The sequence below is a fragment of the Synchiropus splendidus genome, chromosome 2 (genome assembly GCF_027744825.2).
Source record: "Synchiropus splendidus isolate RoL2022-P1 chromosome 2, RoL_Sspl_1.0, whole genome shotgun sequence".
In the NCBI taxonomy this organism is placed as follows: Eukaryota; Metazoa; Chordata; class Actinopteri; order Syngnathiformes; family Callionymidae; genus Synchiropus; species Synchiropus splendidus.
The window spans coordinates 34,700,268-34,721,636 of NC_071335.1; the positions used below are offsets into that span (position 1 = coordinate 34,700,268).

The window sequence follows — 21,369 nt, forward strand, 5'->3', positions numbered from 1 at the left end:
CTTTCTACTTGTGTCTTATTATTGTCCTAATGTGGATACCATAGCTATCCTCACAGAACCAAAGTGCACTGTTCTGACCTTCTGACCTGTCAGACCTCCGGCCCTCACGACCCTCCAGCTCTTGTTACGTGATGGTTCGCTACAAAACAGTAGGTGCTGAAGTGCATGTAAGTAAATTGTACTATCAAATCCATTAAAGTCAAATGTTTTATTCTTTTTTTTTTAAATATAAAACCCCATAGCCAGAGAGTACAGTTGACGATAATCAGGGTGTTTGAACAGAAGTTGTCATCCTTTGACACAATGCAAAAAAAGAAACCCTCACAGACTTTGACAGAAAAACAGTTGATTTGGTTGTCCATCATGGAAGTCAGTCGCGATGATCAATGTCGTCACTACAAAACGGAGTAGAAGGAATAGAGGAAAAGGTCAGTACAAAGAGGAAGAAGCCTGGTGTAGAGAACCCCTTTGGCATCGGCCAGAGCCTGTGGTCCAGTTGGATGTCAGCCAACCAATCTATTGCAATAAAGACCAAGTAACCTGTTGACTTTGATTCAGATGATACAGCTAAACATTTGGTGCTATTGAAGTATAAAACCTGGGCAGTCAAAACACTACCATGAGTTCCTCTCAACGTCAAATGAAAAAAATCAACAGAAAACATTACATGTCCAATGACAGGTACATGACACGCGAGGTGATGACTTGCTGGTAACTTGAGAGTCTTAGAAAGAGTATTACAAAAGTTCATTCCTTGAGCTATTTATCGGTAGAGACAAAAGGCTGAGGGCTGCGGAAGTTTGAGTGTGAAATCATCTCTTCACTTCATGGAAACAAAGCAGGAATCACGTGATTGAAGAGGACCAAAGAGCGCCACGTCGTGGTGGTGGTGGTTTTCCAAACGTCCCATTTTCTGTACACTTAAATTAACTGTCAGTCACCAGTGAGATAATCATGATTCCAGACATTGATGGAGGAGCTGCATTTGAATTTTGAGGCAGCATAAGTTTAAAAAAAAAACGGATTTATAAAAAAAGCCATCTAACAAGTGCTAACATATCCAGCTAAAAAGGAGGATTCAACAAGGTTATTGTCCATGTGTACACTTAAAACAACACACGTACAGTTTTAACTGCAGCCTTGACAATAGTTGTCGACCGGAAAGTGATACTAAGGCAGCCGATTCAAGTCATACTCAAGTGAAATCCCTCTGTCACACAAGCGGATATCTGAGCGGCTCCGACACTCCACTTGCACCATCCAGTTCTTAGTTTCCGTGTTTGAGTGAGAGTAGGTGGCAGGCTTTTATATTTGGTTCAATACCAGTTTCAGAAAACTGTTTACCTTGTATGCTGGTCGGACGACCAAGTCTTCACCTATCTAAGCACCAGAAGTGTTTATTAAAAGAGGGGTAAAAATGTACAAATGGGGGTTCCGTCCATCATCATTCCGACAGCCCGCTTTTTGTCCTCTTGCCGGTCTTTCCTCCGGTACAGGTGAGAGCGGTGCCGTTGCAGGTCCCGGTCGCTGCACCGGCGGCTTCCGGCTGCTCCTCTTTTGGCTCCGGGAGCTCGTCTCGGATCTGTCTCAGCTGCACCATGGCGCGGTCGATGGTGGCCGTGCTCACCAGGTTGAAGTCGTGCATGCTTACTAGATGCAGCAAGAAGTTGCGGCAGAGGTTTCTGTGTATGATGTGAGGGCCACACTTCTCCACGAACAGCATGATGGCCTGGTTCATCTGGTTGTCGGCTATAAAGCTGCGGACACAACAAAACAAAGTCAGGGATGCAACGCATTGTGGGACAAATAAAGGATAACTATCGACGAGTCGGCAAACACAGCAGAATCCCTGTGCTAATTTACAATACAAGGGCCAAGATATGGTCAGATATTCCAGCTATTACTGTAACGCCCAAGACTTGGACACCAACATCCAGTTCAAGTTTCATACATGACTATGTGACCCCTGTTTGGAAGGACAAATGTGTGGTAATGAGTATGGGTCTGGGTCTATGATATGAAGATAGAATTATTCGGCTTATTTTTAAAAAGCAACACCAGATTCAAGTCATTGTCATTTTTAAAAATCCATGTTTCAGAAGCAGGTGAATAAGAATTGCTGAAGTGCTTTCTGTCACAGCTTCTGAGCTCCAGCGCTGCTCACTTCCTGTTTTCACACCTCTTCTAAGAACCCACATTTTCACTCTGGTTTTTAAAGCATGTGCATGTTGGGTGTTCGACATGCACGCTAGCTGTTATTTCCACTGTGTTGCTTCTAAAATAAGTTGGATAGGACAGGTGTAATTATTGGTCATTACATTCATAGTTGGAAATCGATCCATTTACAGTAGGGATGCACTGAAAACTTTTGGGATTTTTGTATTTCTGAAACAACACAACACAACACGACAACCCTAGCAAAACCACAGTCAGTGAGCTGCATCTGTAAAGCCTTCCTCTACGTTACATGCTGGAAATCCTTTGTGCACTGAAGGGGAGCTCCAGCAGTCACAACAGCTGGTTTTAATAGCGGACATTATGTCTCTTTATGTCCCCTTCACCCTGCTCCTCTGCGTCTGCAGCAGACGCTGTTCTCTTAACTGCAGCGGAGCACAGCGTGAAAACGACATGTACGCTCATTTCTGATCAGCGCACATTAGTAATTGTCAATCCCAGTAGCAAATGTTAAAAAACAAATGACTTAAATGTACTTGTGTGACAGAAGACTGTTGATCATTTAATGGGAGGGTTAAGGTTTGACAACCATATGTTTTGTTTGGAATTTCATTTAACTTTTTATAGCATACTGGTGAAATCCAAAACATATTTTTCAATAACCATTTAAGCTATTTATTTATTACGATTTTAATTATTAATATATTATTCTACTTTATGTGATTTTTGTGACATAAGCACACACTCATAACACTCATAAATGCAGTGGTTCTAGTAAATTAGATTTTCAGTTTTGGCCAAGACCGTTCATGTCGGTCCATCTAAACCATCTGAAAATTTTACGGCTCTAGAAAATGCACTTCCATTGAATTTTCTGGGAATGCTGCGTTATATCGCTTAATGCTCCCTTCACTGCCAAATATGTTTTTTACATGAACAACCAGATAGAAATCAACTTCCAAACAACAATGCATCATAGAGTGCATTAAAAACAGCCAAACACCACCTTTAACCCAAAATTAACTTGAACAAGTTACCGAAGTTGTAAAACAAGCAGGTTTCTGTGATCTCTTCCTGCAGATTTCATAGTTCACCTGACACATAGGCTTTATGAAATAAGTTGATCAAAAACATCAGGTGATTTTGATGTAGTCAGCTGCGATTCACATTTCAAGTCATTTTCATGAGATCCTTTTGAGAAGAAGTGAATCCTTTAATTATAAAACTTTTCTTGAGAGCTCTTTCTGCAATCTCTGGGGTTTTATGTACAATGTTGTCTGACACAAGGAGTGCTTGGTTTATTCTCCGCCAAACTGAAAGGTTTAGTGCCAGCGATTGTTCTTGTGCACTTATCCACTTCCAAACTATCGTTGGTTTTCAGAACATCTGCATGAACGTCTGCTCCTGTGAGGTTCTGACGCTGAAAACCGTGTTGATGAACAAAGGACCGCGTAGGCACTACATGGTGCTAATACTGTCCTCCCTGACTGCACATAAACGGAATGGCAGGCAGACGCTTTGCCATGGTTGAAGTTTTGAAAAAGGAGAGGCTCAATCTGTGTAGCAAGCTCGCTACACCTACAAGAATTACCTCCCTAAATCTACACTTGATCTGGTGCATAAACATAAGTACTTTGCTGTTATAACTAGTTGTCAGAAACAGTGTTTTAACCATGGACTAAAGTTCAGAAAACTTTTTCATTAAGTACAAACTGGGATGCTTTTTACCATACATCAGCGTGAGTTTGTTAGTCCTCTAATGTGGCTTGACCAACTAGTGTGCAAACTTCTGCACCACATTATTATTATTTACAAACTGAGGGGGTTGACTGTGCATCTCCAGTGTATGGGGAATCTTAACATTGGTACACAGAGTAATACTAAGGAAATAAATGGCCCACACGTACCCATATTTCATGACATGAAGGTTCCACAGCTTCATCACCTCCTTCTCACCCTCGTTCACATCAGTGAACTCATCCAGTTGCTGTGGAAATAAAGAGATTGGAAATATTGCTACACATACCTTTTAAGAGTTTCAATGCGTTTTACTGGCCTCAACCTCAACCATCTTATTCACAAAAACAAAGGGCATCTCACCGTGGCCGTCTTCTCTCTGAGCCACTCGGGATCTTTCTCGTCCTCGCTGTCCACATCCATCTCCTGAGGCCGCAGAGGCATGCAGCTGTCACTGTGGAAGTAGAGGCGGTTGTGGCCACTGACGTAGGTCCTTTGCTGCTCCAACTCTCCATCCTCAGACTCCAGGAACTCTGACAGGCTCGGCTTAGTCCTCTTAGGTCTGGGATCAAACAAAAGCACTCAATAAAGCACCTCATTTCTATATGTGACAGGCTAAACTAAAGTTGATTTCCTTTATTACCTGCAGACCAGTATGTGAGTGACCGCGGTTCTTTTCACCGGACCGTTGCGGCTGAAAGCAAAGCCAGGCTGACTGTGGATGTCCTGAGGATTGCCGACGTAAGAGCCATCATAGCACTCATTGATGGACACGTCGATTCTTGCTCCCTTGGGGTGAGGCTGTGGATTGTTTAAAAAAAATGCACCAGTGAGCACTTCAAGACCAATTCTAATTCACATAGTTTCACCGTAACACCACCCACGCCCCAAAACCGTCTCTCCAGTGAACAGACATGAGCTGCCTACCACATAGTTAAAGATGAAGCGAGAGTGGGACAGTTTGAGGTGCTTCAGCAGACTGTACAACTTGCTGCAGTTGAGGGTGCACCACGGACAGTGGAGATCATCTCTCGCTTCCGTTTGCTGCCGTGTGTTGTTGTTGTAGAGGAACTGTGGGACAATGAGATGACATCACTTAAGCTATAGCCAAAAAAACAGGCTAAATATAGTCAAGCAAAAGCAACCTGCGGCAGAAACACACCTGATAAAAGATGCGTAGCTTCTGCCGCGGCTCAAATGAAACCAGCTCCTTCCTAGCTTGGACGTCATTGCTGACCGACTCCTTTACAGCTGCAGGAGGACCAAAATGACGACATTACATTTCAGGCTCTGCAACAACACGCTGGCTCTCAGCCAAGACGAGTGCAGAACTGGCGGGAGGTGCACGTACACATAAGGGCTGCTCGGTGGTGGCTGGTCCTGGTTTCCATGGGACTTGAGCTGTCCGAGTTCCTCGTCGCCAGAGGCTTGGCCACAGTAGCCGTGGACTTGCCGCTGGCGTCGGTCGTCCATCTCAGCGTGAATTGCAAAGTGGGTCCCTGAGAAAATGTCTCAAACGGAGGTAACCTCTGTGGCAAACAGAAACAGCAGGGAGGTAAGACACAAACCGCTGATGTCAATGCTTTTTAACATGTGACCGAACGCTACCTTGCCATCTAAGATTGTTTCCCATGTGGCTCTCTTCTTGCTCACGGGACAATCTTCCAGCCCCTGCATGGACACCTCATACTCCCCATCCAGGAGCTGTAATCTCCTGGGAGGACCATCATACAGTATTTTACATTTGTGGCACGACAAGAGTGGTTTGAGCAAGAGTAGCAGTAGAAAAAAAACATACCTATTCTTGTCGAAAACAGTCATCTGTGCAACATAAGTCTCAGTATTCTCTCCATCTTCCTTGTGTGAGGAGTTTCTCTTCCTTCTGGTGGGAGTGTCGGTTACATCTGCACACAGGAGCAGGAGGAATGTCAGGTTTGCTTGGCGGGATTCATTACTTCAACATGTCTGGCATGGACTCGTCAGTGTCCAAGTTTAAGGACACTTCTCATTTCTCAAGATGCAGCATTAAAAGTGAAAACCAAAATAGGTGGAAATCAAAGAGCATGTTTTAAAAAAGGTGACTTGTCGGGCTAGAACAGAGCACACGTTTAGAGCCCACTTTTAACTGTGTATTGGAGAAAAGATGAAAGACAGTAATACCAATATTCTCGTTGGCTTCTCCGTTGAGCAGAGTGTTGGTTTCCCTCCTCCCAGTACAAGACACCCTGAACAGGAGCGAATACGACTTCACCATGTGACTGTTGCTGGGCTCAAACTCGTTGCCGGAGACCAGCAGGGAAGGAAAGGAACCGGGCTTGGCTTGGTTACTGTCCGGGTTCAAAGGCACCTGCTTTTTACCTGTAGGCACTTGTTTAACTGGGCAGCTGACATCCTAAAACAAACATTTACCCATTCAAGAAACATTAATGAAAATGCATCAAAGACAGCAGCGATTTGGTTTACTGATAACGTACCTTGCGTTTTTTATGGCAAACTTTGACAAGAAGCACCTCTAAAGACACAGAATGTTGCTCATTTTCTGAATTTTGGGATGGCTTTTCTGTAAGGGAACAAACATTTTATTACCATGCAAATAAACAATTCAGAAGCAAGTCACATAGACACAAATGTAGCTTACCATCCTTATGAAAGAACCCAGTGAATGTTAACTGTAGATGAGAAGACAAACTGAAAAGAAAAAAAAAGTGAATTGACATCCAGATACCTAAGCACCTACACATACCCTACATGCCAAGGGTCAGAACAATTCTCAACACTTGAATTTACTCAAATGAGATTAGTTGGATTTCAAGCAAAGACCCTGTACTTGTCTTGACAATATCTTTAGGCAGTTTGATACATTCATTTGAAGCTAAAGTTTTGGATTTTACAGGCAATATGGAGAAGAGGACAGATAACAGCATTGATAAACCAGAACATGATGTGGTGGAGGAACTACATAAACTGTCAAAGACGTTTATGATTCCATTTGAATAGAAACAAAGAAGTGTGCATACATGATAGACATGATAAATAAATAAAATTCTAAATAAAAAAAATTGACAGTGCTTGTTTTGTAGTGTTACCTTGGTGAATCCTGCTCCCCTTTCATCTTTTCTATCGTCTGCAACATATTATCCACTTTAAATTTTTTCCTAAAAAGAGAAGACGTAACATGTTCAATTCCACAGTTACCATGGAGCACACTCCACGTGCGCCATTTCAATGAGTAACCAACAGCTTACCTTTTGGCATTTGTTCGACCATTTCTGTGTGACATAAAGGTGAGAGTTCTGTGCAAAAATATGGGCTGCAAGGGAAAAGAAGGAATTTGAAAATGACGTTTCTACTAAGCCACAGTGAGTGTTTTCTGAATGGTATAATGGGTATGTTACTCACTGCAATCAAATTTCTTGTGCGTAGAAATCTATATATCTGAGTTGGTTCTGCAAATAGGAAAAAAAAATGGTGGTGAGTAAAACAGAGAAAACCGACGTTATGACAGTTGAAAGTCATTACTGTTTCTTGACCTTTTTTTACATGACATATTTGAATTGGTAAATGTTTTTCGTAACATTAACGTAACATATGACCAATAGAAACAAACAAAAGCAATCTTTGGTTCATGTGTCTTTTCATTTGACATGTTTATCATTTTAGGTGTCAACAGTTGGACATTGTTAAACAATAATAAAGGAATTTAACGTTTCACTCAAATATATGCTTTCAATGGCCAAAGACGCTGCGTTATTTAAACCACCAATTATTACATTTTACGTGCCCCAGAGTTACACATATTAAATTTGGTGACAGCATACTGTACATTCTCCACTTACACCAATTAAATGTATTTACCTACATGTCATGGTTTTAAACTGCAGGCACTTGTTGACATCTTTTTCGCCAGTATTAAGTATTTGACTATTTGATTGACAGCAAGTATAACTTCCTCTTATGAATCGTAAAACTCGGTTACACAGAAAAATAGCACGTGAGGGCCCTTCCTCAAATATGAAAGTATATTTAAAGAAACGAAATTTCCCAGAGGTATGAAAGAAACATCAGAAAACTGGTTCGACTTCGACGCCCGTCAACAATAACCAGAAAATGAATACACAAATAACACAAAAACAAGTATATTAGGTCACAGGACACTTGGTGAATCGGTTGAATGCGTGCTGCGTTGAACTGTTACTGTGGAACTGCTGAAGGTAAAAGGCTGAAACCTTACTTTCGAAGGCCTGCAGGAAGAGCTCATGGTCGGCCTGGATCTGCTCCATCTTCGGCTTCTTTACAGAGTTCATAACCGCCGATGATGCGGGGTACACGGCGCCGTTAACTTTGCAACTGGCCCCACTCATAATATGACCTGAGTTCTAGACATTACAGTCGAAATGATCATCGAAATTCGGAGATTGGCAGAGCAAAATCGAGCTTAGCCGAGAATTAGCGGTTTAGCAGGCTAACACGGCTAAATGCACAAAGCTATGGCGTTAGCCAAGACCAACGCTTGCCGCTCCACTCGCCCACACTAGCGGAACTGCTTTGTGGGCGAGAACTACGGGAAACAAGACGTTGATCTCACCACAAATAAGAAGAACCTACCCTGGCTGATGGCATTAATTTCTGACCCCGGTGCCTTCAGCGAAAGCCCGGCAGACTCAACAGCAGAGAGCTAGCAGTGCTAGCATAGTTTCCTGGAAGACAAATACCTGCGCGAAACAAGTTGCGCGCATCTAAATATGAGTTAAAGAATTTAAAACAGTGGACGAACGGCGAAGTCTGAGTTCATCTACGTCTAATATAGCGGTAATTTATTGTTGGGCTGGTTCGCTACAGTTTGTACTGAACAACAGAGGACTGCTCAGTTGTCGACCAATGAAAGAGGAGCTGTGGAAATGCAGGGCCCCGATTGGTTCCTGGGACTCGGTGACGACACTCAACCCGCTCTTGCTTTCTCCGATTTTGCGGGAAATCGAGTTTATCAAAATGCACATCTCGGGGATGATTGTGGAAACCTGCTGTGCGCTCGAAACTGAAACACGATCCAGAGAACTGCAATTCACAAATAACGGAACTTCCACCACATTTTTAAAAATCATTATTATTTTTATTTTTTTTGTTATTATCATTATTTTTTGTTACCAAACTACAGACATCGGACAGGGAGCGAGAGCAGCAACTCAGATCGTTCGTTCCACGTTCTACACCGCAATGCTCACTTTATTTTGAATCATCAATTCGCAAGTGGTTCCTGTTATTATTATTATTATTATTATTATTATTATTATTATTATTATTATTATTATTATTATTATTATTATTATTAGCCAATCTAACTGATTTGAGTAAGATTGAGTTGAAATAATGTTAAAAGACAACTGCGTTTAATCAGGAGATTAGATTCATGAAATGTAATGAATTTCCTAACCAATGCTTACCCTATACATACTTCTAATCAAACGTATTCAACTTACTTTATTTCAGGACTTTCTTCTTTCTCTTTTCGATTTTTTGTTCTTCTGCTTTTTCCCTCTGTTTTCTTCATTAAAAAAAATATTAATGTACTTAAATGACAAGTATGATTTATTTTAATTTATTTCCTGTGAATTTACAGCCAAATATTCTCCAAATATTTAATATTTCTCATGAACCAAAATGTTATATGTCAAACGATCACCGTGTGGTGTCCGAAAATTATAGAAATGGACACACATGGTGTCTATAAATAACGGTATACCACAATACATTCTACAAGATTAGAAGGGAAGATTATTATTATTATTATTATTATTATTATTATTATTATTATTATTATTATATAACTGTATATATTAAACATACAGTTGAATACCCATGGTTAATCAAAAACATTAGTACATAAAACTGCATTAACTTTCCTGCGGTGTTAAAGCAGAGACGTGCTTGCATGTCTATGAATGGTTTTTAACATGCGGTCGCTTGTTGTGTTTCAACTCGGAACGATTTTCAAGCGGAACCGGAATTGCGTCACTTAACAACTTCCCCACGTGTGGAAGTACACATTTTGTCGGTCTCATTGCAGGTGATTTGAGTTGGGATTTAGAAGGTGAAATACAAGGAGTTTAACCGTTAAACGTCCTCACGATGGCTGAGCTTGTTCAGCAGCGGATTGAAGACCGACTTCCAGGCTTGGAGCAGCTGGAGAGAGTGGGGCTGTTCACCCAGAAAGAGATCAAGTCAGTTCACTGTTGTTACACGCTATTAAGCTACTAACATCTGTTTTGAATCCTTTCATAAACAGTGTTCTGCGTTCCAATACATTTAAAATGCGTGCAATTCTTCAGGTTTTGAGACGGCTACAATATTAGTGGCTTGAAAGAAGCTATCGCCGTCAACTTTTTTTGACCTGTCATCCATCCATGCAAATATTGCTTTCTACAGAACTATATGGCTGAACCAGCTTTCTTTCTCATTCTCATTGTAGCTTAAAGCTCTCGACCAATTGTGATAACATGACAAATGAAAATTGAGCCGTTTTCATTCAGATCATCATGTATTACTCAGCAACTCTGCCAACCTATTGAAAGTCCACAAGCAACAGCAGAAATGTCTGCTCTTTTCCATTTCAGATGCATCATCAAAAGAGCTACAGCTCTGGAGTACAAGGTGCAAAGGCTAGTGGCAAGCAAAGAGGCCTTCCTTGCGTTCATACAGGTAGAATGTTGCAGACGTCCTCCACCATCCACCAAACACATTAAGACAAATGTTTCCTCACTTACAGTATGAAGTCAACGTTTTGGAGCTGATAAAAAAGAGGAGAGTGGTATGTAAACATCAACTGGCACCATTGAGACGAAGACTTTTCTCAGTGAAACTGAAACAGCTTTCACTTTTTTTGCAGCACATTCACTACTCATCCAAAAGGGAGGAGATCGAGTTCCCAATCATTCAGAGAATAAACAGTGTCTTCAGACGAGCGACAAGCAAGTGGAAGGTGAAGTGAGCCAGTGGTGCTGACTGACCATGCATTATCTAACACACTGCATTCTCAGTGTAGTATTTTTTTATTTTGCAATTATATTCGCACCACAGTCATTAAGTTATGAATATTTGAAACCTATGCAGTTGTGTGTTTAGAACAGCTAATGTTTTCACTCAGATATCATCATATTGACTGATCAAATCATTTCTGTGAATGGTGCCTTCATTGTTACCCTCTAAATTGTTTAATAGCCTCATAACCAGGAGGTGGATCTTCTTCTTCCTCTTCCTCCTCCTCTTCCTTCTCCTCCTCTGGCTTCTCCCTTCAGGAGTGACCACAGCGGATCATCCTCCTCCATCTCACCCTGTCCTCTGCTTCCTCTTCTTCTCTCAAACCTACAAACCTCATGTCCTCCTTCACCACCTCCATCAATCTCCTCTTTGGCCTCCCTCTCCACCTTCTGCCAGGCAGTTCCAACCTCAACATCTTCCTACCAATGTACTGGCTCTCTCTCCTCTGTACATGTCCAAACCATCTCCATCTAGCCTCTCTGACTTTGTCTCCTAAACACCTGACCACATGTGCTGTCCCTCTGATCTACTGCTTCCTGATCCTATCCATCCTGCTCACTCCCAGAGAGAAGCTCAGCATCTTCTTCTCTGCTACCTCCAGCTCTGCCTTCTGTCTTTTCCTCAGTGCCACTGTTTCTAAACCATACAACATTGCTGGCCTCACCACCCTTTTGGACACTTTCCCTTCCATCCTGGCCGACACCTTTTTGCCACACATCACACCGGACACTTTTCTCCAATGATTCCTACATGGAACATTTCTTCACCGCATCATCTTAACTGAGCGGCTGGACAAAACAATTTTTTTTAAAATTAAATATCATTCTTTCTCTTGGTAGGATGATATTCCACTGTGGCTTTCGCATGTTGCTTTCTGTAAAAAATGGGTGAGTTCACATCTCATTTGTTTTCATCTTAAAAAAAAAGTTACCAATGACTTTCTTATGTTTCATATTGTCTTCTTCGTTTCAGGGGACAAAAAGTCAAATCAGCAAAGTGTTTTCTTCCGTGCTGGCGATCCACCCCGACAAGCCAGGTAAAGCAGAGTTCTGCCTCTTCCTCACGCCTGCTGCTGTTTTCTGTTGTTGTGAAAATGATCTCTCTCTGTAGCGCTGTGGATCATGGCTGCCAAGAGCGAGCTGGAGGATAAGAACTCATCTGAAAGCGCTCGCCAGTTGTTTCTGAGAGCACTGCGCTTCCACCCAAACAACAAGAAAATCTACCAGGAGGTAACTGAACCGACACATGGAGGGAACCTCGAACAACCTGAGCTTGTTTATGAGTATTTATTGCTGCTGCCTTGTGTGGCTCAATGACAGGATGCATCTTTCCTCTTTGTGTTTCAGTACTTCCGCATGGAACTCTTGCACTGTGAGAAACTAAGGAAGCAGAAAATGGACCTGGAGAAGGCTGAGATAGACTTGGTAGGCGTCTGATACAACCGGTAAATATCCTCAGAATATGTTGGTAACATTGCTTGTGGTCCCCACAGGGAGAATATGAGTTTTCTCCAGAGATCCTCAGCGGTAAACTTGCGGAGATTGTGTACAAAAACGCTACTCAGAAAATCAACGGTAGGATTTGACATGAGAGAAGAAGCTTTAAATGTATTCTAATGTCTTTTTTTACTCTCGTCTTGTTGCATAGATGCCGAGCTGGTCATCTCTCTGCTGAAAGTGGCTGCTTGTTTCGACTTCGCCAAAGAGCTCCACGACAACATCTTGCAAAAGTAACACTTGTCTTTACAAGTTCATCAGCCGTGTAGAGAGGGGTTCGCTGTTATTTTAGGCATTTACTTATTACAGACAAGAACAAATCAATGCCAATAACACTGATAAACGGTGTGTAAAGGTTCATTCTGAGGGAGAATTTTTCCGTGCATCAATTTCAAGTGAACCTTGCTGTACCAGCGTTTTTCAACCAGGTGCCATGGCACACTAAGCCACGAGAGACTGTCAGTTGTGCCGTGGGAAATTGATCCAATTTCACCTCATTTGTTCGGAGATAGAGGTGGGAGATATGATGACATTAAGTCATGACTATTAGAAGGTGTTGACGTTCTTATAGAACGTGAGGAGGTCACATGGATTCGCTGACATTCTCTCTACACACTCTACTGTAGAGCTCCAGTGTGTTGATGCAAAGCAGCGCTGCTGTGGTGCGCGGCGCTCCTCTTCCCGACACCAAAAGACTGTCTGCACCGCAGCGCTAACGTGACGTTTCACTTCAAAACATTATTGATATCATGGACTGTCAAAGTTTGCTTTGTGGTTTAAAAGTTGGCGAGAAACTAAATGCTCAACAAAATAAAGTCGCTCCAAAATGTGACGAGAGAAAGAATAATTGTTTTTATGACGCAAGTTCAGGCAAAGAATGCTAAGGATTTGTCTGAAAACTCAAAACTACAATAAAACCATGCAAAAGAGAAGTGATAATATCCGAATTGTTGTTTAAAATAAGTAAATAAATAAAGAAATCATGATATATTTGCCATATTGCCCACTCCTTTCTGGAGGCATTTGAAACAAATGCATTTTCTGCTATTTGTTTCTGCAAATAGTATCGCAAAATAACAACCAAGTGTCAGTAGCTACAGTTTTTCACAAAGGAATAAGGATTTTCAATAGGACTTTCTATAGGATTCTGGGCTCTTTGGCAGCGAAGAGTTGAGTTGACCACCCTGAAGTTTATGCTTTTGTGTACAGATCCAACATCCAATCATTTTGTATTGCATCTCATTCCTAATAATTATTAAGTACCACATTTGTAGAACTACAATGCACCTCAAAGTCTCACCAGAGAAAAATGCTTCATGAAGTAGAAAAAACAAGATAATATAAGACACACTGGACTATAAGTCTCATTTTCTATGGGGAATTACTTTTCCAAAATCCATTTCATTGAGCGGTAACAGCACACAGGTCCTCCTACAATGTCATTTGTATGCAGTGACAGTGGATAGGGCCATAGTCAGGAAGTGGGTGCTTGAGTAAAAACACTAGCGTTGAATCTTGAGAAGTAAACGGCTCATATGCAATCGCTCTGACCCGGTCCATCCCTTCAGCTGTCCGGACTACACGCACACTTAAGTTCTGTCATCTTGTAATTGTGAGGTTTCTCTCCGCGTTTTACATTTAAAAGACACCAAAAAACACCTGTTATCAAGAAGCTTAGTCATGTGAGATAAATATATTCCGTCACACAATAAAGAATTCTTTACCAATTTTCTTCATATTTTCACAGTCTACAGTCGAACTTTGCGGAGCACAGTGCCACCTGGGATTTCCTGGCCAGGAGGGAGCTGGAGGTTGCTGCAGTCGGAGAGGAGCTTCCGAGCGAGAAAGGCCGAGCCTCAGATCTGGACAGACGGGAGCGACGCTGCTGCCAGGTCTATGAGGAAGGAGTCAAGGCCCTCAGCACCGGTAAGACTGCAAGCTGGGCCTCATGAGAAATAAATGCATGTAGTCTATATTGGCACATTAGTTAATTCTATTCTATATCCAAATTTAAAGCATATTTTCTCACAATTATTCATGATGTTTGTAACTTTGTCTGTTTTTATTGTTTTAATTTCAATGTGAAATAAAATGATAAACATAAATAAATGATAATAAATTAAAGATAAAGAAAACTCCCCAAGAATTTAGGATTTACTGAGTGCTGAAGGAATAAATAAACAAAGTGCAGTAGCACGCGAGCATCTCAATAGAAGCACATGCTAGCATGACCATTTGGCATGTGAGTATGAATCTGGCGAAATAATGTGTAGCAACAGTACTGGAGCTGGGTTTGGAACTCTAGTCTGCTGTATTTATTTACTGCCAGCCACTGCACATTGTATTTTCAGGCTAGCAAGACGTTAGCTTCCACCACACACCTTCTACAAACAAGGGCCGGGTCACACTGATATGATGGACAGGTGTGAGTCAGCTGCTGCTGCGTTTGTTTATTGTGTTGTTTGTTTGTTTATTGTGTAACAATTTGGTCGCAAAAACTCAAGCACAATGGCCAATGATGAGTAGTTTAATCATGGCAGCTAATGTGGTGATCACAGTAAAGTTTTGGTGAGTTTCAGTGTCATTCCGTGGGCTTTTCTTCCAGAGCCCATGTGGTCCTGCTATGTTGCATTCTGTGTGGAGAGACAGAAAAAGAAGACCAAGATCTCAGAGCTTAAGGAGATGGTAAACTACGAGCCTCGGAATCTTGCTTTCATGGCATTTGTCTTCCTGCTGCAATGTTGCTGGAGGTTGACTTGGATTGATCTTGTGTGTTTCAGAGGAAGGCCAGGCTGCTGGACGTGCTGCAGCGAGCTCACGACACTTCCATGCTGAAGGAGGACTATTACAAGACCTGGGTACGAGCAGGAGCTTTCTTCTTGATGTGTGTGTTACATATTAAAGTCTTCCATTTCAAAAGTTTTCTACGGCATTAGAGAGGTGAACATATACTGACTTGTGAAAGAACCATGGGCATCCATTTTCAGGAATTTCATTTAAAAAGAATGTAATTTAATTTATAATATTACATATAATATATAAATAAAATGCGTTTTGAGAGATGACGCACAACTCAGTTTTATTTTTATTAACAAACTGGTTTGTTTTAGAGTCTTTAAACACTTCAGTGATTGATATTTTGGATCTGTTGACGCCAAAACAGAGTCACAGGCACGGCGTATCGGCCATTTTTGTAGTCCTGTCAAAGTAACTTGCCGCTGGCCATTTTGTAAACTCGCCTGTGTTTTATGTCAATTGAGATTAAAGGTCCTGCATTGTGCTCATCTGAGGAGTTTAAATTTTATATAGACGTCCATTTATTTTATTTTTTAAAAATCGGGTCTCTCAGAAATGCATGTACAGATATAGTTCATCGACCAAAGACCCAAAACGACAACCCAAATGGCAGTAAAAGTGAGTGTTTCATCACATGGGATTCTTATGATCCACTCTATTTGTGTTTGAAACAAAATCCCTCACATCATTCTAAACTGTTTGGTCCCTGAAACACCTCTTCATTTCAGAGGATCCACCGAATATTCGGTAACAGAATATATTCAGCCAAATATTGCAAACAAAAGGCCACACTCGGCCTTGGTTGGAGTGAGTTAAAAGTAAGACCGAACATTGGCAAGTGACACGATCAAACTACGTGAACGATTCATTTTGCTTTGCCATCTAATAGACTCCGATTTGAAGAACAACAATGTGCCAACCCTCTCCGCCACTTCAGCTGTGACAGAACCTTCTCCACGGGTCACAGTCTGCTGATGACCAAGCAGGATCAATAGTTTAAGATGATATGGACGGTTTGCCACGTGTCACGTTTGCTCTAAATTTGAGCATATCCTTGTTGCCCGCGGTGTGAAGCATCAAGCGCCCAAAGTGCATCTTCAGCCCACACTGTGATATAGTCTCCATGCAGTGCTCAACTTTGAAAATGTAACTTTTTAACAACCGCCTTTGATGTTCAGTATTCGACCAAGCTTTTGGTTTTGTTCAGCTTTGGCCACACATTTCAATGCATCCAAGGTCCAAACTGATATCCCTGTGCTACAAAAATTCTCATTTCCTCATCAACATGACGTTCCATGTGCAAACAGCTGCAGCTCCTCTTTTCATCTGGAGACACCGAGGCCGCAGCCAGCGTTGCCATAGCAGCCACGCAGCGCTACAGCTGCTCCGTGCCTGTGTGGAGTCTGAGTCTGCAGATTCTGATACAGCTGGGGAGCAAAGACGTGAGCCCACTGTTCCAGGAGTCGTTCAAACACGTCGACGCGAAGGTACACACAACACACTCGCACACATTTTCATGTCAGACCCTCTTCCAAACACTTGTCCTTGGAGGATTGTACTCAGGCTCCGGCAACCATCCCAAAAGTAGGTCATCTCTTTGGCCCAATTAGCCTCAATTTTATCTCATTAAATCTCTGTAGTTTTCTCTTTACTTTGAGAAGAGCTGAGATGTAACAAAGGGCTGACCTCCATCGCCATTATTTTAATATGCGCCCTCTTATCTTGGCAAATGGCTGTTTTGTGTTTCGGCCTCTTCTGAAGGCAGCCAGACAACCTTTTAGTTGGGTGTTTTTCTTCAATGTTAATGCAATTCCTGGCAGAATAATCACAATTATATACTTTTAGAAAATCAAATGATCCAAAATGTAGACACAACAAATGTGAAATTGTTAAAGTAGCTTGTTTAGAATCATCACTGGGCATTAAGAAGAACTCTTATCAAACGCTACATTGTTCAAACTCATGTTAAGTGAGGTCCAGAGAAGCACGTCTGAGTGCCTGACTTCATCTCTGCTTATCCGCTCAAAAGCCCTCATTATTTTGTTTTTTTAAATTGTTAAAACTCCTCAAAGAAAGTCAAAATTGCTGGGGCTTCTGAGAGTAACAAGTCAGAGCTTTGTTCACCTCGACACAGGAGAGTCTTCCGATATGGCAGCTGTACGTCCAGTGGAGCACGACCACCCAGCAGGCCCAGGAAACGGAAGCCATCTTTAAGGTGAGCACACTCCCTGGGCTGAACTGTGACTGAATCTGTCGAGACTGTGCTATTGTCCATGGGTTTGTCTCGGCAAAAGTTTGTTTTACACAGAAGAATCTACCGACTTTGTTGCGCACTGTGAACCAGGCATCATAGTCAGCACCAGTTGTGTTCTCCAGAGAGGCCTGTACAGCCAGGTGTGGTTCACAGTTGCAGCACGTGTTGGGATTTCAGCCACAACTCTCTTTCATGCAGGCGCTACTATCAACTTATATAACTTAGACGATCCACGAGGAGAACAGAAATCTTTGTTCATTACAAGCCCTACAACTTCTCATAAGCCAAGTCTGCAATAATAATTGTATTTATTTATTTTGAATGTTGCTTAAAAAGGGCACATACAGAGAATACAATTGAAAGTGAAGGTATCTTTTAGCGTTCCATAGTATTGAATGTGAATGTTACTTTAAATAAATGTACACCAAGATTTTTCTTAAACTGTTCTTTGGTTAATGTCCACACAGGGCGTAGTGAGTCGTGTTTAATAACCGTGACTGCATGTCAGGCGAGTCAGGGACACTGTTGTTTCGTCTAACTTTTTCATCTGTGAATGAGCTGGATAAAAGAGAGCGTGCATTGGCTCAGAGGCAGCGGTGGCAAGAAGGTTAGCAGGCTTGAAAACACAGACACTTCTCCTGTCTGTCCCCAGCGAGGTCTGATGTCTGCAGTGCCCACTGTTGCCATGGAGATGAAAGAGAGCTACCTGGATTGGTCCTACTCCACCGGAGGCTACAAGAAGGCGAGGAAGGTCTTCACCAGGTAAACGTTGACCTCAGATGAATGGGAAGCGTGCGAGGGGAAGTCGGTCGGTAAAAGATGCTGAGTTTGAAGATATTGTAAGACCTTCTCCGATCAGCTTGCAGGAGTGTCGTCCTCTGTCCAAGAGATTCTTCACCACAATGATTCAGATTGAGAAACAACAGGTACGTTTCAAAGGCAGCTTTTCTTTCTCACTTAAGATGCAAGTAATGTTTGGCAAAAAGCTGTGGATTAAATAAATGATGTACAGATACAAGTCTTTCAAAACTGTTGTCTTAGTGTTTACAGCTTTTAAACTAAATTACAAACATGTTTGCATGTGCGTCTGTGTCAAGTGTGTTTACACCAGTTCGTCATGTGGTCCACCATCCACTTCACTCCACAAGGAACCATTTCCAGCCCACAACATCGACTTTCATTCATCCTTAGCCATTATGTGTATTACTACGGCTCAAACACTGTAAACCTTCTTTTTTTGTCGAGTTCATGTCCAGCATATGGCAGTGCCATCTGTGAACAACGGGACGGGCCGCTGTTGGGAAAAAAGAAAAAAAAAAAATTAACTTTCAAAATTTTGTGATAAATAACGACAGACAGTAGTATTTTATGTACTGTATATTGTATGTCTTAAAAAGAGCTGATGTGACGTTTAAAAACCATGTGTTTGCAGTCAGAAATAACAAACTATCTATTTTCTGGTCGACATAGCGGCGAGCCACTAATAATATGTCAGATGTCAGAGGCCCCTGGGTCGGACTTCGTACGTGTTAAGCAACTTGGATGGCAAAACAAATTGACATATCAGTTATGACCCATAAGGTCTCTTTGTGTATGTTCACATTTGGAAATATTTTATTCTTATTTTATTTTAAAAGGCAGAACGGATAGATACAGTGAACAACAAACTGAAATTCATAAATATAATTAGCATCATCCTCACAAACCATTTCCACCCTGTTGGTCCATGTTTTTGTACTTGACTAACAACAGGGAGTATTTTTCCTATAGTTGGTGACGTTTATACGCGAGATAGAAGTACAGTCCCAACCTCCAGTGTCTTGTGTTTCAGGAGAAGCCAAAGATAAGCAAACTGCGAGACTACTACGAGAGAGCCCTGCAGGAGTTCGGCTCCTCGGATGAAGGTGAAATGCCAGTTCATCCAGATAGAGGTGTTGAAGTCAAATGTATTTCTATTGAAGTATCCAGGATGTTCCTCAGAAAGCAAAGTAGTGTCCCACGTCAGGCTACAAAGAGTGACTGAAACACTGGCTGTCCCTTCAGAACTGTGGCTGGAGTACATCAAGGAGGAGCAGGGAGAGCTGGGGCAGCCGGAGAACTGCGGCAAGATTCACTGGAGAGCCATGAAGTTCCTGGAGGGGGAGAGTGTGGAGAACTTCACCAGCAAATACACTCTCCTACAGACTGGACATTACTAGTTCCAGCCATGAGGCGACCTCAGAGTTCTTCAATGTTGAAGCTCTTTTGATAGCAAATGTGCGTGGCTGAGTTGTTGATCAAATGTTTGGATTTGAAAGTGAGCCATTGATGCAATTCTTTCATTAAAACTGGCTCTTGTTCGTTCATGTTTTTCATGTTTGCATCTTTAAAGCAGCAAGGGACCGTTCTGAAGTCAGAACCGAACAAGAGCCCAACCTGTTTCTGTTGACCTTCAGTTTATTTAAGTTAATTCAAGACACATGAATACTCAAATGCACATAGAAAAGGGCAGGTACACACATCCGGCCAGAACATTATGACCCCTCTCGCAGTCAAGTTTCTCCACCAGCAGCCACTAAAGTATCAGTTGTAACAACATAATGACAAAACTACATCTTTCATGTTCGACAAACATCAACATCACACACTCAAGAAACACAAAGTAGAATTGATCATAACTCTTGCACTGCTGCTCTAAAGAGGCACACACTTTCTAGTCCTTCACTTCAGCATGAGTTACTGACACATTCAAGCACACTTGAACTTCATCGTGTCCACAATGATTCTATCTCTCTTGGACAGATTATTTGTGGGTTAACACTGAGCAGTAGCCACTCGCCAGGTTCGCAAAACCTCTGCAGTTTACATACAGCTACATACTGTTTTTAAAACACTTCAAAATATACAGTACACAAGTCGGAAACACACGTTAAAAATGTATTGGAGCAACAGACCAAAACATGAACAAAGAAGTTTAGCTCTGTGAGCAAGTGAAATACTTGAAGTTTGTCTGGGTCTCGACTGACTTTTGGGAGACCAACTAGTCATAATGTTCCGGCCGTGTGTGTGTGCGTTCACACCTGTTAAGGACACTTCTAGTTGTGTAACAATTACAGTGCAGATATCAAGTCAAAGCAGAAGACAGAGTTATGAAGCAGGACACGTTTCACCAACCTTTCCCCACAGGTTAGTGCAAAGAGCATCAGAGTCAAAAGTGTTAAGGCAGAAGTTGCAGCACAGTACAGTGACACTTCTCACACATGAGGTATTTTTAATGCAGCTTGAGGTTCAATAAAATAAGGTGGAGCTGTATTGGTACATAAATGTCATAATTATTCTATAAAACCTGATGACTCGGGTCATGAAATATTCAGTACTACTTAAATCAAACAAGAGAAATCAGAGTGAAAACACCCTTCAAACATTTAAAATGAAATTATTATCATCATTATTAGTGAGCAAGACGTCATGTAAATGCCATTTAAAACAGGAATGACACTCATAAAGGCAGTGTCGATGGAGGAAGTAGCATGTGCTGAGTTCCCTTATGTTGAATGTATCTTAGCAGCAACGGTGAGAGACACTCCTCAGTCTGGCTGGCAGTTGGAAACTATTTGATCCGGTCTGGTGCCGCGCCCTCAGATCTTCCTGAAGAGGATGTAGGTGAAGAGAACCAGGATACCTGCGGTCAGTAGCCCAATCACGCACTGGTGGACAGTGATGACGTGCTCCAGAGCGTGGATGCGCTCCTCCATGGCGCTGGTGTGGAAGTAGTCATAGATGGAGGCGCCGATACTCCACACCGCCCACACAGCGTCCACCACCGCTTTCATGGTCGGAGAGACCATTGTGAGGGCCGCCTGCAGCCCAGCGTTGGCCGCATCCACCTCCTACTGG

General features: G+C 42.0%; 2 protein-coding genes across 3 annotated transcripts; one reads left to right on the top strand and one right to left on the bottom strand.

Moving 5' to 3' along the window:
* Nucleotides 1-211: 211 nt before the first annotated feature.
* On the bottom strand, nt 212-8,777 carry LOC128754503 (polycomb protein suz12-B-like). Its single transcript, XM_053857169.1, has 17 exons — nt 8,518-8,777; nt 8,144-8,288; nt 7,312-7,358; nt 7,158-7,222; nt 6,999-7,067; nt 6,551-6,600; nt 6,387-6,472; nt 6,073-6,304; nt 5,711-5,816; nt 5,521-5,626; nt 5,264-5,441; nt 5,075-5,163; nt 4,840-4,983; nt 4,556-4,713; nt 4,276-4,474; nt 4,083-4,162; nt 212-1,757 (listed from the first exon to the last, which is right to left on the bottom strand). The coding sequence occupies exons 1-17, from the start codon at nt 8,530-8,532 to the stop codon at nt 1,445-1,447; spliced, it is 2,082 nt and encodes a 693-aa protein (XP_053713144.1). The 5' UTR covers nt 8,533-8,777; the 3' UTR covers nt 212-1,444.
* LOC128754504 (U3 small nucleolar RNA-associated protein 6 homolog) lies at nt 7,049-20,170 on the top strand. 2 transcript variants are annotated; one of them, XM_053857170.1, is made up of 20 exons: nt 7,049-7,271; nt 9,977-10,130; nt 10,524-10,608; nt 10,676-10,717; nt 10,796-10,888; nt 11,787-11,834; nt 11,920-11,983; nt 12,058-12,176; nt 12,294-12,371; nt 12,440-12,521; nt 12,595-12,676; nt 14,191-14,369; nt 15,049-15,128; nt 15,224-15,301; nt 16,547-16,726; nt 17,374-17,454; nt 18,146-18,255; nt 18,353-18,419; nt 19,325-19,397; nt 19,537-20,170. In XM_053857170.1, exons 2-20 carry the CDS (start codon nt 10,039-10,041, stop codon nt 19,689-19,691), a joined length of 1,788 nt encoding a protein of 595 aa, XP_053713145.1. In that variant the 5' UTR covers nt 7,049-7,271; nt 9,977-10,038; the 3' UTR covers nt 19,692-20,170. The 2 variants fall into 2 exon arrangements, with proteins under 2 accessions (XP_053713145.1, XP_053713146.1); XM_053857171.1 differs by having other exon boundaries at nt 7,066-7,196.
* Nucleotides 20,171-21,369: the final 1,199 nt, after the last annotated feature.